The sequence below is a fragment of the Rhamphochromis sp. 'chilingali' genome (assembly GCF_963969265.1).
Source record: "Rhamphochromis sp. 'chilingali' genome assembly, chromosome: 1".
Classification (NCBI taxonomy): Eukaryota; Metazoa; Chordata; class Actinopteri; order Cichliformes; family Cichlidae; genus Rhamphochromis; species Rhamphochromis sp. 'chilingali'.
The window spans coordinates 66,096,946-66,112,698 of record NC_137929.1 but is presented as its reverse complement, the minus strand read 5'-3'; the positions used below and the strand labels follow the sequence as shown (position 1 = coordinate 66,112,698).

The following is a 15,753-nucleotide window of genomic DNA, read 5'->3' as shown; positions in this document are numbered from 1 at the left end:
GTTTCTGACAGAACAGGCAGATTTAGAATATAACATGCAGCGTTCTATAGATGGACACATAAAGAAATGAAAAATTACATGTGCTAACTTTCTAAACACTGTTACATTAATGATTAAGTAGATAAAACATTTATGTCAGCCTTGGCTCATAGTTCATTTAAAGACAAGAACTTTGTGTGTGTTTCAGGTCCTGCACTCTCAAAGACTGAATGAACCAGCATTGCAGCCATGGGTCACTGTGAGCATCACAGGGAAGGTTGAAGCCGCCCACTGCAGCTGTAAGGCCGGAGTCACGGAGACCTGCACCCACGTCACTGCTCTTCTGTTTAATGTACAAGCAACAGTGATCTGTGGCACAAGGACTGTTACAGATGAACCTGCATACTGGGTTTTGCTGGGTAATATGACCAAGATGCAGTCAGTGGTTGGCCATAAGATAGACTTCTCCTCTTCAGCTGCCCAAAAAAAGGCTCTTGATCAGAACATAAACAGACCATCTGTAGTGACAGGTAAAAGGAGCCGTCCTCAAAAAAGAAAAATCCCACCTGCTACTGTGGAGGAGTTGTCACTGCTATAATGCCATCATGTTTTATCTAGGGGTCTAGATTTATGCCTATAGTGTACTGCCGTGTAAATAATTTGCATTTACTGAATGAGTATCACTGTTCAAAAATTGAATAAAGAAACTAATTTTTGCCTTTTTTTTTTTTATTAAAACCACTTTATAGAACATCACATCAGTTACAATGTAGAATCCATGTCACTGGAGAATTTTGATTCAATAAACAGTAAAAAGGTGAGCTGTGAAGACCAAGGATAAGTGCAGCTCACAGGTTTTCTATCCAAGGAATCCCAGAAGATTGCATGGTGTCATTGCCCAGCAGCTGTTCGCAGGACATATGGACTCAACCTCAACAATCCCTCACACTGAGCAGCATGAAGTGACCGTGCAGAGGAAAAACTCCCCTTTAACAAGAAGAAACCTCCAGCAGACCCAGAACCCGGTTCAGTACCAGCAGCCATCTGGGTTTGGAGGAGAGAGAGAGACACAGAACTACCAAAAGTATATTTTGTTTAGTTTATGACTTTTTCACCTGGTCATTTCTTGATGAACAGATGGTCTTTTAGGGTTGACCAAGCTGGTACCTTGACTCTTTTCTCTGCAAGATGTTGCAAAAAACAAAATCATATGGAGACAATATTGGACACAAAATATATAACAATTTAGTTAAATGTAGCATTAACTCATAGGTCTTGCTAAAGTAAACCTTGTATTCTGATTCATCACAGCATGGAATATGGCTGAAGTAAACTAAAGCCTAAAATACTTAGTCATTTAACATTATATATTTCACAAATAAAACTATGAATTGTAATTTTAAATGGTTTAAAAGCATTTAGAATAGCATATGTAGGCAAGTATATTTCTCCTTTTTTATCAAGAAGCAAAGACAATAAGGGGGGAAAAAAGGAACAGGGCAGAGTTCGGTGGTTGAATCATCCGTCCCCACCAATGCCAAAACCAAATCTACGCTCTTGGAGTCACATTTTATTTTCTACGCTTGAAAAAAGGTTTCGTTTCTGATCTGCAATAAACGTCTGCACTCTGAATGAAGTGAATGAAGTTCCTGCTTTTATGTCACTGAAATGCTACGAACCAGGAAACAGGAAGTTCTTCGTCCTCAGTAAAGAGAGACGCACAGACGATCAGACTGAATTCAGACCAAACTAGCAGCTTCCTCTGAGTGAGTCCAGCTACAGGAGAGAAAAGTGGAAAACTCCAATACTGCTGCTTCAAGCTGCTGACGCTCCACACACTGAATGTGAGTTTGAGCAAAAACACGACTCAAAGTAAGTTTCAGTGAAGGTGGTAGAGGAGGGAGGGGAGCCAGGACTGACTGTACTTCCTGTCTGCTGTTTTCAGCTTCACTCACAGACTCAATGGCTTCCAGATCAAAGGAGGATCTCTGCTGTCCGGTCTGTCAGCAGGTCTTCAGAGATCCTGTTCTTCTGTCATGTAGCCACAGCTTCTGTAAAGCCTGTCTGAAGAGATGGTGGATCAAAAAACAGATATGTGAGTGTCCAGTTTGTAATAAAGTATCAGTGGATGATCCACCTTTAAACCGAGCTTTAAAGAACCTGCGTGAGTCGTTCCTACAGGAGAGAGATCAGAGAGCTTCAGAGGATCTCTGCAGTCTGCACTCTGAGAAACTCAAACTCTTCTGTCTGGACCATCAGCAGCCAGTGTGTGTCGTCTGCAGAGACTCAGAAAAACACACCAATCACAGATTCAGACCCATCGATGAAGCTGCACAACAACACAAGGAGGTACTTCAGGAAACTCTGGAGCCCTTAAAGAAGAAGTTAAAGGTTTGTGAAGAAGTTCAAGTGAAGTTTGATCAAACAGCAGAACACATTAAGGTCCAGGCCCGACACACAGAGAGGCAGATTAAGGAGCAGTTTAAGAAGCTTCAGCAGTTTCTAGCAGAGGAAGAGGAGGCCAGGCTGGCTGCACTGAGGGAGGAAGAGGAGCAGAAGAGTGGGATGATGAAGGAGAAGATGGAGGCTCTGAGCAGAGAGATAGCAGCTCTTTCAGACACAGTCAGAGCCACAGAGGAGGAGCTGAGAGCTGAAGACGTCTCATTCCTGCACAACTACAAGGCTGCAGTGGAAAGAGTCCAGCGCTGCCCCCTGCTGGATGATCCACAGCTGCCCTCAGGAGCTCTGATAGACCAGGCCAAACACCTGGGCAACCTGACCTTCAACATCTGGAACAACATGAAGGACATGGTCTCCTACACTCCTCTCATTCTGGACCCAAACACTGCAAACCCAGACCTCATCCTGTCTGAAGATCTGACCAGTGTGAGACGAGGAGGAGAGAGGCAGCAGCTTCCTGATAATCCAGAGAGGATTGATTGTTACATCTCTGTCCTGGGCTCTGAGGGCTTTAACTCAGGGACTCACAGCTGGGATGTTGATGTTGGAGACAGTACATGGTGGTTCCTAGGTGTGTTAGCAGAGTCTGTGAAGAGGAAGGGACGCACACTGTCTGGATTATGGGGAATATTGTTTTTTAAAGGTAAATACTCAGCACACTCTCCATCAGCTCCATCCACTCCTCTCTCAGTAGAGAAGAAGCTCCAGAGGATCAGAGTGAATCTGGACTGGAACAGAGGAAAGCTGTCGTTCTCTGATCCTGATACTAACACACACATACACACCTTCACACACACTTTCACTCACAGGATGTTTCCATACATTAACACTGATGATGAAGTGAAGGTGTGTCCGTTGAAGGTGTCAGTGTCAGTGCAGCAGATGAGTTGAGGATGATGATGTTTCTAATGTTGTTTCCTGTCAGTGAGTTGAAGCTGTTAAACTGCAGCTGTCCTCCTGCTGCCTCGTTGTTCCAAAGCTCTTTGTTTCTCTTTTAGTTCTCACTGTTTCTTTCTGTTTCTGCTGTCCACCTTTTCACATGGAAAATCATTTCACTGTTTCTCACTGAATGACTCCCCAAACTAGATTTGAAATTCTATCAAGTTTCTAATCATTACAAGTGATTCATGTTTCTATTTGATGTGTAAATGGAGATGATTTAGTTTGCTGGGATATGGACTGACATGTGTTGAATGGGAGGAGCAGTTTGTTGTTGTCTTCTTGTCTGTTTATGACAACAATAAATATGTTGTTGAAACAATGATTCATGTTTAACTCCATATATGAAATGTTTCTGCTCTTTGAATTCTGTTTGATTAAAGACTTTCTTCATGACACAAATGAGATTTCAGTGTATTAATAGAACTAAATAAGCTCAGAGTTGAAAGGCTGGAGTATTATGTACGTGCTTCACTGTCAGGATCTTCAGGGGGGTTCAAAGGGAAACATCAAACTACTGTAATGAGATAAACTAGTTGGGCTGAACACACTTATCTGTAGTTTGTCTCCATCCAGGATCATCAGAATATAATGAACATGTGTGAACAGCCACAAAATGCTGCTGCCCTCTCAGCATGATGAGCTCCAGCCTTTGTTAGCAGGACAACAGGAAACATGAGACAACTTTCAGAGACAGTAACCAACTGTGGCCACAAGATGGCAGCAGCTGATCTGAGATCCTTTATTGGACAGAAGGACTCTGCTCTGTGACGTCATCAGAGAGACGGCCTTCACTCTGATAGATCTGACGTCATGTCTGCACTGCGATGATGAAAGCTGATAAACACATTGTTATTGATCCATGAAATCACCTCTGTCCTCTCAAGTGTAGCTGTTTACAGAGCTGAAGAAGTCCATCATCAAAACAGACAAACATGTATTTCCTGTATTAAGTGACGTCATCCTCACTCTGACCTCTTACATACATTCTGTTCAGTTTTCCTGCTGCAGCAAAAAATGCTGCTGTTTGTCGATTCATTTCATTTATCTAAACTTTCAACCACTAATTTTGCAGATTAAACAAACAGTTTCATTTAGTATGAACAAATTTAAGTGCATAGTGTGGATGATATCATAAGGCCTTGAGGCAATCAGATGTAAAACACAGTATTTATGATTTTTAAGTTGTAATGATTTCACCCGAACGCGACGGAAAGGTTCGATTACATATTAGAATTCAAAGCAAATATGTGGTTCATTTTTTGTTACAGAAGCAGGAATTTTTTTGTCCTGCATGTGGAGAAATCTGCCGTTAAATCAGAACACATGAACACATCTGTACAGGACAGGCTGCATTCAAACCCAATTGAATTTGAATGGTGAAATTGAATGGTCTTCTTGCCCAAGAAATGAGCCACCCTGCAGAGCTGCTACTGGCCAGGGCCAACGGCTGACAGTTACTCATGTGCAGGACATCAAGTCTTCATTTGAGCTTTTCATCCCAGATTCCATCCAGAAAATTATTCTGGATTGCAGTAATCTAGAAGGAAGGTGTGTTTTTGGAGAGAGGTGGAAGGAGATGGAACAAATTCATCTAAGAACCCCAAAGGCCTACTTTGGGGTTCTTATCCTTGCAGGAGTTTTCAGGTCCGAAGGGGAATCGACAGAATCCCTGTGGGATGCAGAAAGCGGCAAGAACCTTTCCATGCATCAATGTCTCTGGAAAACTTCCACAAAATTTCCAGGATTATCCGTTTTGATAACCGAGACGACAGACCAGCTCGACGGCAGAGAGACAAGCTAGCTGCCATCAGGACAGTGTTGGATAAGTGTGTGCACAGGAGCTTTCTTCTCTTCAGGAACTCTCTGCAGGAGGGGGAGATACAGGAGAGGTGGAGGAAGATCTCAGCCTGGGCGTTTACCGTCTTATGTAGTCTGGAAGATGTGTGGATGGTGGGGTGGGTGCAGTTTTCTCTGTGGTGGGGTTGGGTGGACTGTCCAGGGCTCTGTGGAGCCGGAGGGCGCTACTGCACTGGGCCCCGGTCTGATGGGCCTGGGCCCCCCTTCCCTGGCGGGTCGCGAAGGGTGGGAGTGCCTACTGGGGTCAGCGGGGGAGCTGGCCCCAGGGAGGGGTTACCTGCCCCTCCCTTCCTTCCCTCCCCATCTCCAGCTGCCTCCCTCTTCCCGCTCCTCCACAACCACTCACACATGCAGGGCCTTGGAGTGGGGGTATGTCACCAGGGTGCAGAGGAGGCTACCCCCCCCTGTCCCCTTCTGGCTGCCTCTGCCTCAATTTTATCCCACAACTTAGACATTCACATTATTCACACTCTCATTACACATACATATAGGATCTTGGGGGTGGGCACAATCACGGAGTCCAAATTACCATCAGGGTGTATACCTCACCCCTGACGTCGTTGCCCACCTCTCAATTTTAAATACACTTAGTCATTGAGGGCTAGCAGGAGGGACTATGCGCTTACCTGCTGCTCCTTGGCAGGTAGCTCCATGCCCTCCTGGGTTTTAATTGCACCTTAGAACACATATGCATCAACACTACAATGAGCGGGTGGAGGGAGGTTTGGAGTCTTCTCCCACCCCCGTTCTCTGCGGCCTGCTGGAGCGGGAGGGCTAGTAGGAGGAGTTGGCCGTCCGACTGCGGTCTGGGGTGTGGGGCCTCCCTGCTGCTGCGGAGTCGGGGTGGTCTGCCTCTCCCCACCGCAGGGAAAAGGGTAACACCACCTGGGTCTGGGTGCAATTCCCCCCTCCAGGGGCAAGGGTACCTAGACCCGGTTTGTAGAGTACGCTTGGGGAGTGTGATTGTGTGTACAGCGTCTCTTTATGTCTGTCTCCACGTTGGTTGAGTGTGGAGTGAGTGCATATGAGAGCATGAGGGTGGGAATGGATGTTTGTGTCTGTGTGTGCCTGTATGTCTGTGTCTATATGTCAGGTTGGGTATCAGACGCCACCTCTCTGGGGACACCTCAGGCCCTCCAAGGTTTGGAGGCCTATCTCCACCCACCACCACTTCCCCTGCCGGTGGCGGACTCCCTCAGGTGTCGGTGTGTTGGTGGTTCTTTGTATCTGGGGGTGGGCGTCCGAGTACACACCGGCTCACTCCTTGGCGGCCGCTTGTCGGGGCCTGGGGCCTGGGGCTCGCTCGGGCCCCTTTGGAGGTGGGGTGCCCCCGGCCTCTCGGCCTGGGGCTCGGTCACTCAGGCACAGCTGGGGGCCGGCGGAGCTCACGGGCGCGTCACTGCAACTCCCCCTGACTTCTGCTCCGCGGCTGCTGGGCGAGCCCTCATCTGGGACTCTCCTCAGCTCTTACTGGAACAGTGGCGCGGCTGCCCCTCTGTTGGTCTTCCATGGTCTTTTGTATTCTGGGGGCCTCTGGATGTCTGGAGTTTTGATCTCCTCCATACCCACTTCACACCTTGGAGGACGGGGCTGTGGCCCCCCCACACTCCCTAGCAGATCATTACATGGAGAAACCTTTGGAATGCAAGCATGCTGATCCACACAGGTATGCACACATGGGTATTCACAGACGTGGACTACAGCTTTCTTGGCTGCTGCCTCAAAGCACACTGTGCGCTGTCTATCTTGCGTGCTGCACAATATCGTTTATTATTTAGTAAATATTGATATCTATGACTAGCTAGTTTATTGTTATGGTGCTTTGTTTTCTCTATTATTATGTTGCTCTTTGTTGTTTGCTGTCTCCTCTGTTTGTTTTTTTTGTTTGTTTTCTTTTTTCTCCATACAGGTGACCCAGGAGTTCTTTTTTTTCTCTCTCTCTCTTCCCCCCCTTCTCACCGTCTCTTCTCCCCTTTGGTTTTCTTTCTTTCTCTCCCCCTCTTTCTCTCATTCATTCCCCCTGTCCTATTTATTAAAAAAAAAAAAAAAAAAAAAAAAAAAAAAAGACAAAGGATGAACTGAAGCTCTGCCATCACGTAATGTCGCATACTGCTGTTTCTGATGTCATTTAAAAAAAAAAAAAGGATAAGTGTGTGCACCACCTCCCCCTGTTTTACAACCCTGGGCCTAATGTCCCCATTGATGAGCAGCTGATCCCATTTAGTTGTGAAACATATTGCTTCACGTGTAAATGTGTTGTGTCTTTCCACTCACTCCACTTGATTATAACTGATTTATTTTTTTATAACATTTTATAAAAAAAAAAAAAAAAAAACGAGAAGCACATTAATTCATAAATGTGATCTAACAAAGGGAAAGGGAAAAAATTAACCATCTTGCTGTTCATATGGCTTGTAATTGGGATGAAGTAAACATCTGTTGAGTAATTTAACATAAAATTGTTTGATAGTGTTAATTTGGAAAGCCAAAACTCTAGCGGGTCCACCAGACCCATGAACACTGGCTGAGTAACAAAAATATGAACACCACACAAGGGTTAAAGATAAAAAGGCCCAGTTTGCATAGAAAATCTTATTTACTCATTTTTGTTGTTTGAGCTTAGTTGTTGTTTGAGCTTAGTTGTTGTTGTTTTGGAGGCAAATTGAATGCAATAGTTTGATCAGTTATACTTTGAGGATCTGTTTGGGTTTAAGTGATGGGAAATGTCTGTATTTGTTGAGTATCTATAATCATTTACTCACAAATCAATACATCTGAGTTTGTAATTCCTGGCATTTCAAAGCAAGTCAGTCCAATATTACATTACAAAATATCAAATTTATTTATTTTTTTTATATAAAAGATTGCACATGCACACCCACACAATAATTTGTAACCATCAATATAGGCTGATAATTCTTATCATAAAGCTAGCACACAGTTGCAGACTTTTAAACAATATGGTCTTCAAGACACCATGGGGAAAGCTTAAACTGTTTGATTATAAATTTAAATGTACAAAAAAGGCAGTCTGAAAATCAAGTATAAACATTTAAAAACAATTTAACAAATGGACAAAGTACAAAAAGAGCAACAGTCACTCAAAATGAAGAGAAGCAATGTCTGAGGAAGTGGTTCGTAAATAGGAAAAAGGTGTTCATCAGTTTACTGCATGCTGTAAGAAATAAACTGTGTGAAAATAGAAATGCAGGGAAACATCCATTAATCACAGCTGAGCCGTTTGTTTCTGACTCACATTCAATGAGGCTTCAGGTGTAAATACCTCAGAAGTGTTTGTGAGTTCAGTAGAAGCAGACCCAGTCGACCATCATGGCCTCCACAGCACTACACAATGCAACAGAAAGGCCTTCATCATCTGCTGAACCACCTCTGAACCACGACGCTCTCCCTGCATCTAAAAGCTGTTAGTCAGGATGAGATGCTGCTGTGATCGCTCACAATTTACCTGTGAGACCTTTGTAAATATTGTCTTTGTTTCTGGAGGAAACACCTTTAGTCTGTTTGTATTTGGAGTGCAGATCTGGGCGTCCATCACTTTAACCTGCACACGTTTAGTTATTGAGTGTAGTTGATGTTTGGCAGCATTTTATAAGTGACAGTTCATGAACGGTGAAGGAACAGAGGACGCCTGACCATCCTACCTGTGTCAGTAAGAAGACTTTCATCACAACTTCACAACTTAACACAACTGAAACCTGAATTCAGTGTTGCATAGTTTACTAACAGTGTGTGCTGACACTGAAGTTAGCAGTTTGTTTCCTAAGAGCTGCTGGGACAAACCACAGTGACCGGCTACAGAGTTTAGTTAAGGTGGTTCTAACATGTGACCTGTTTTAAAGCATCATTTGTGAAGTTTTTATGAAGTTTACTTCTTTTATGTTCTTTGTGTAACGTTTAGATTTTCTTCTCTGGTGTTTTAACTCTTCAGGTTTCCTGTAACAGAGATGTAAACCACCGTTTTCTGATGCTGCTGCACTGTGACATAGACACTGCCACTTTATTAGGCACACCTTGCTGACTGCAGGTTATAACCCCTGCTGGAAACATCCCACAGATTTGGATCCTTATTGCCATGACAGCACCACACAGCTGCTCCAGATGCTGCAGGATGCTGGTCAGGGCTCTAACAGTGAAACTTTACTGAAAGTAAGAAACCTGAGAGGAAATAAACTTTGACTTTAGTAAGCTGAGCTCTGAAGCTGTGATGGAGCTCAGTCGGTGTGAAGACGGCTGCTGTGTAACAAGTGTTTGTCTGAGGTGCTGCGACTGATCGTGGTCATGTTTATTTAAAGAAGTCGGTGATGAAGCAGGCTGTGCAGTCCGAGCTCTTCATCAGTTAACAGTCCTCCAGAGCTGCTGCAGGGAGCTGACTGTCCTCCAGGTGGCGCTAAGTGAACAAAGTCCAAAGAAATAAACTTTTTGAAACCTAAATAAAATGTAAATAAACTTTATAGATACATTTAAAAACAGCCATTCTGTGACTTTACACACTCACACATTCAGTAAAAGGACTAAATGTTGTAGTCCCTGATAATGCTTTAAATGGCGAGAATCTTGAGACTTGGCTGTTATCAATTAATCAATCTTTATTTATAAAGCACTTTTCATACAACAATGTAGCACAAAGTGCTTTACATGGTTAAAAGCAGCCCACCCCACCCTCCACACTCTCATTAACATAAATAATCATACATACATACACACACACACACACACACACACAACCCCCCCCCCCCCCCCCACACACACACACACACACACATACTTAAGAAGTAAAATTGGGCTGGGCACACATGAGCCAGGTGAGGAAACACTATAACAGGGATCCGTCTGCACCGGGAGCCGGTCACAGACTGCAGCCTCCAGGCTGGGCACACAGCAGGAGGGAGGCAAAGAAGCCCCCCAGCCAGGCTGAGAAGACCCGCAGAGCCCCAGCAGCCACGGTCGATCACAGCCCCTGTGCAGAGAGCCCCCTCCGAGGAAACACTGGAGATATGACACAATAAGAATATATACAGGATAAAAAGATAAAATAAATAAGAATGGGATACAGTATAAATATGAATAAAGTAAGAAGATAAAAAATGAATAAGGATAAAATCAATAAATATTAGGTAAAACCTAAATTAATAATATAAATAGAATAACAGGATAGAATAAATAAGCATAAAATAAATAAACGTTAGGTAAAAGCTAAATTAAAAATGAGGAAAGGCAGCCCAGATGCTTTAACAGCAGCCTCAACTTTCGGTCTTGTACCCAAGCTAATCTGATGTTTTTGGGGGGATTAGAGATCTGATCTAGATTATCATATTAAGATTTGGGACACTGTGACAGAGCTGACGCCTGATTGGAGCAGCACAGAGTTGGTCTTCTGGCTGTGGATTGGTTCGTCAGGATTTCCTCTTTTACAGGTTTAAAAACAATCTCTGTTTTTACATTTTTTGACCTCCTTCTTGTGTCTAAAGGTGAAGCAGCACCAGCCTCATCTGATCTTCATGTTGTAGCTCTGTGTGTCCAGCAGGGGGCAGAACATCTCCAACCTGTGCCAGCAGCTCTCACTGTGAGCTCAGACGTTTGTGGACACTCAGTTTGTTTGCACATAGTAGATAATCAGAGCTTCTCAGACTGTTTATGGGGACACCACCTGCCCGAGGGTGTACTGTGTCAGAGAGGTGGTGTATGCTGCTGGGTGTAGTCTCTCTGCTGGTTCACAGTTTTTACTGAGGAGCTGTGTTCATGTCAGGAAGGTTTCATCTGATCACTGTGGTGCAGTTTGGTTTACTCTGTTTCTGAGTGTTTGTAGGATCAGTCTCTGCAGGTCACCTGATACCTGGCAGTGAAGTGTTTATGAATCAGCTCCGTCAGATTTAATCCAACAGAACAACATGTAAAACACTCCAGGGCTTTTAATCTGAAACTTTCCCTACAGCTGTCTGGAGTTTTAGATTAAAATTTTCTGGGATTGCCAGACTGTCCACATCATGTGTCCTACCAAAAATTTCATCTATCATAACTTTCATCCACAAACATCCCCTGACATTAAACCCAAATATGTCAGAGTCTGCAGTGTGATTATTTAATGTGGTCTGGAAAAGCTGCCAATGTTGCATTTAGCTCAGATTTGAGTATTTTTGTCACGAAACACTGTGTGGCAGGCAAAGGCAAGGACTCAAAATGCAGGATTCACAGACTCGAGGGATGAACTCAAAATCACAGCTTTATTGGCTGGCAGGGAAAAAGCATACAAACTAAACTGAAGAATAACAAACTAAAACTCACAGGGAGCCACAGGGAGATCCACACAGCAAGCGGGACGACGCGACACTGACTCAGACAAACACAGGGTTTAAATACACTGGGAAGTAACGAGGGGAATGAGACACAGAAGGAGAGCACAGCTGGGGGAAATCAGAACTGACCAGACAAGGAAGCATAATCTGAACACACTGAGATCAGACTCGGACTTTCAAAAATAAAACAGGAAACACAAACACAAAGACAGACTCAGAGACGCGGGCTTAACACAGAGACCTGACTACACTACAGGGGATACAAAGGCAGGGACGACGGAAAACAGAGGGAGCACAGAATAAACACTGGGAAACCAAAACACAAACTGTCATAATTCATAATATCAAAAATAAGAGTACAAAAATCAAAAACACTGGGTCACCGACCCAGAACCATGACAATTTTACTCTGTATGTATGTGTGTGTGTTAGAGAGAGAGAGAGAGATATTTTTAGGTAACTTACCGGGTTACTGCACATGCTCACACCTTTTCAGCATAACAGGTGCAGTTTAATGTATTACTAACTAAAGAAGAGATGGCGCCAGTGTGCTCGGTAGGCCGTCCTCCTCCTACCTCATCTTACCCTCATCTCTGTTTTTGCACTTTTTATTTTGACATTTGTGTTCTTTTTATTCTTGTCTTGGTTTCGTTCCTCTCTGAGAACATTGCTTTAATCACATATGATCGGCTAACTTTGGTAAATCTCCGGCCACCTCTCTTCCACGAACCGGAGCTACACTTGGACTTGTGTAGCTCTTGTGCCACGTACCTGCCCGTCTACGAGAACTTTCTGCCTACCTCCACCTTCCCTGTTTGAGAGGCGCTCCAGGAAGTGTGGTAAGCAACTCCTCTCTCTTCCTGGACATGCAATTTCTATTCACCTCCCACCGCCGGCCATCCTTCAAACTGCTCAGCCATCGCTGAATCTGCCCTCTTAGACTTCAATTTTATCCGACTTTTCCAGTGGTGTACTCGCTGCTTCGGACCTGGATTGGGACCTCAGGGACTCGTGCTCAACGCAGGCACCTAAGCATGCTGAGACGTGCTTCGGAGTGGGACGAGGTGACTAAGAGCTGGATGGCATTAAACACAAGATCGCTGGTGAATAAAACCTTCATCATAAACAATCTTTTTCTCACCCTGCACCTGGATGTTTTATTCCTGATTGAAACTTGGATTTGTCCTGGTGAACCTTTCTCCTTCTCTGAACTCCTTCCTGCTGACTGTGTTCTTTTCAGCTCACTGAGACTTTCGGGCAAGGGTGGAGGCATAGCCATGGTTTTAAAAAAAAACTTAAACTTCGGCGACTGCCTTCTCCTACTTTCTCTAGCTTTGAGGCTCAATTATTGGAACTGACTGGTCCCACTATGTTCTCTGCGCTGTGATTTATCAGCCACCCAAGTACAGATAGTCTTTTATTTCTGAATTTGCGGATTTTCTAGGTTATCTGTTTTTAAATTATGACGTGTTCTTATTTCTGGTGATTTTAATATACATATCTCCTCTAAGTGTCACGGTTCGGCATGGCAAACCGTGGCGGATGTGGGGAAGGAGGACCCAGGCGCGGTGCTCTATGTACAAGCAGTGTGTTTATTTACAGTAGGGGAGACCGGGGATAGTTGTAACGTGGGTCAGTTGTAACACTTCCAATTTCTCCAATCAGGGCTAAGTTTCAAATGATGTGACTCATCCTGTGCATGCCCAATTCAGTTCTGCTATCACATGTGAAAAATCAGCACATTTCGTCAAACACAGACAATTTAACATGAAAAAAAGTAATTTGTATGCCAAAAAGTAAGTTTTTCTACTTTATTTCAATTTGTAATAGCATTATCTGCTTTGCAGTTAAACTCATCAAACTTAAATTATGTTATTTGTATGTCTATGGGGATATATTCTGTGTAGGTCTTTAGTGCTAATGTTTTAGCCGTTGGCTGTAATGTTAGCTAGTTCATGGCTATAGGAGTCTGGGTCAGTTGTAACAGCAACAGTCTGGGTTAGTTGTAACAATAATGCAGATGTTACAACTTGCCACACTATTACTTTAACTTATATTAAACAAGTTGGGGCAACGACATCAGCAGAGAGAGGTTCACTGGTCGCTTTTGTATATGTGGTTAATGCCATTGGCAACACAATTCCTCCACTGTTTGTGTTCCCACACATACATTATGCAGACCACTGTGTCAGAGATGGACCAGTAGGAAGTACTGGTAGTGGAAATAAATCAGGATGGGTGCAAGAAACAGATTTCCTCATCTTTCTGAAGCACTTTGCAAACCACACCAAGGTAAGCCATGATAAAAAGTAATGGAATTGCGATGCTGGTGAACAACTACATTTTTCCAGCTTCATTGTTATGTTCAAAATTGGTGCAAGAGTTGTAGGTTATAATGCCCACTGAGCCAATGAGGCCAAACTCAAGGAAGACCAACCAAAATTAATGAAATATTCAGTTGCAGAAAATTCCATAACTTGTCTTTTTTGGGGGGTTGGAATATGTTCAAAAGCTAGATTTCTGCATTCTGTCACACACACACATAGCTGCATAAATGGATGTAAGTGCATTCATGTGTTGAATAAACAAAGATTACATGTTAATATTTTGTTAGTACCCTTATTTCATTGTGTTACATTTCACCCCAGGATATGTTACAACTAACCCAGACTATGGGGTTAATTGTAACATTTCACTCTTTGTGTTTGAGGCCATACCATGCAATGGGTAATTGTGCTGCAGAGAAAATAGCTGCACTATTTAATAGCCGAGACATGTAAATACTTTGCATTACATTTTGAATCCACTACCTTAAAAGAGCTTCAATTTACAGACAGAAATGTCAAAAATGTTACAACTATCCCCGGTCTCCCCCTACATTGAACAGATGTGACTGGTTTCCAATCTACTCAATATTTTTAAGTGTAAAAGTGTTGCCTCAAAAATTTTAAGTAAATGTCAGTTTTAGTTTTTAGAGTGTAGCCAAAAACGGATACAAAATTAAAACAGTGATTCAATAAATCTAAATTATTTTTAAGTAACATCTTTTAAAATGAATGCTGGTATTGTGGTATGAATAGGTAAAGATTTTCTCTCTGTTCTTGTAGTTGATGTGTTAATACATGCATTGTTTAAAGACTGTAAATGTAATCTGATTACTGAATGACATCAGTCAGTCTCTGTGTGTTTATAGAATATATTTCAAATGTTTAAGACATTAATATTACTGACCTGAGAGCAGCAGGATGAGCAGTAAACAGATTTCTGCCATTCTTTGCTTCTGTATAACAGAAATAATCATCATATTTTTATTGTACCATAATTATTATCAAAGATGTTTGTTTAAGGTTTCTTATCTCCAGTCTAAGTTTCTTAGTATATAGTTTATATCCATCCATTCGCTTCCGCTTATTCTTTTCAGGGTCGCGGGGGGCGCTGGAGCCTATCCCAGCTGTCATAGGGCGAGAGGCGGGGTACACCCTGGACAGGTCGCCAGTCTGTCGCAGGGCTAACACACAGGGACAGACAACCATTTGCACTCACAGTCACTCGCACATTCACACCTAGTGGCAATTTGAATTATCCAATTAACCTATCCCCACAAGTTGTGGGGATATAGTTTATATACATATACAAAATACAATACATTTTGAATATTTAAAATCTATTATGTCTTTTGAAAATGGTTTAAATAACAATAATAATTTACAACCTCTAGAATAATGTTTAGAATATAAACATATACAAGAATATAAGTTTGGAATTGATGATGCATATCCTACCTGACAGCTTATCTTCTCCTCTGTTGACTGAAGCTGACTTTTAAGAAGGTCTTTGTTTCTTCTTTTCATATATTTTACTGTCAAATGAGGAAACCAGAAGGTAGTGACCTCTCTGTAGAAACACACTTTTATCTAAACTATTATTGTATGTTCTGAGCTCTGATCAAAGGCAAAACCAGTTTACTGATTATCACTTTACCTTCTCTAATTGGAGATCTTACAAAAATTGCTGAACATGAAAATGTTTCATTTTGCTTCAGACTCAATATTGTACACTGAAAAAAATAATCAGTGGGATAAACATAAAAAAATCATTGTAATCGGTTGCACGAAATTAAGTTATGTTTGGTTAACCTTAGTTTTTTATGTTATACCTGCACACATTTTTCTGGTAACACGAACATGACTTTGTTATGTTG

General features: G+C 42.7%; 1 protein-coding gene across 1 annotated transcript; it reads left to right on the top strand.

Moving 5' to 3' along the window:
* Window positions 1–1,941: 1,941 nt before the first annotated feature.
* Window positions 1,942–3,581, top strand: LOC308405203 (nuclear factor 7, brain-like; the record flags this gene model as incomplete). The annotated part of the gene is made up of 1 exon (XM_080895670.1): window positions 1,942–3,581. One exon carries the CDS (start codon window positions 1,942–1,944, stop codon window positions 3,328–3,330), a length of 1,389 nt encoding a protein of 462 aa, XP_080751796.1. The 3' UTR covers window positions 3,331–3,581.
* Between the last annotated feature and the right edge of the window lie 12,172 nt (window positions 3,582–15,753).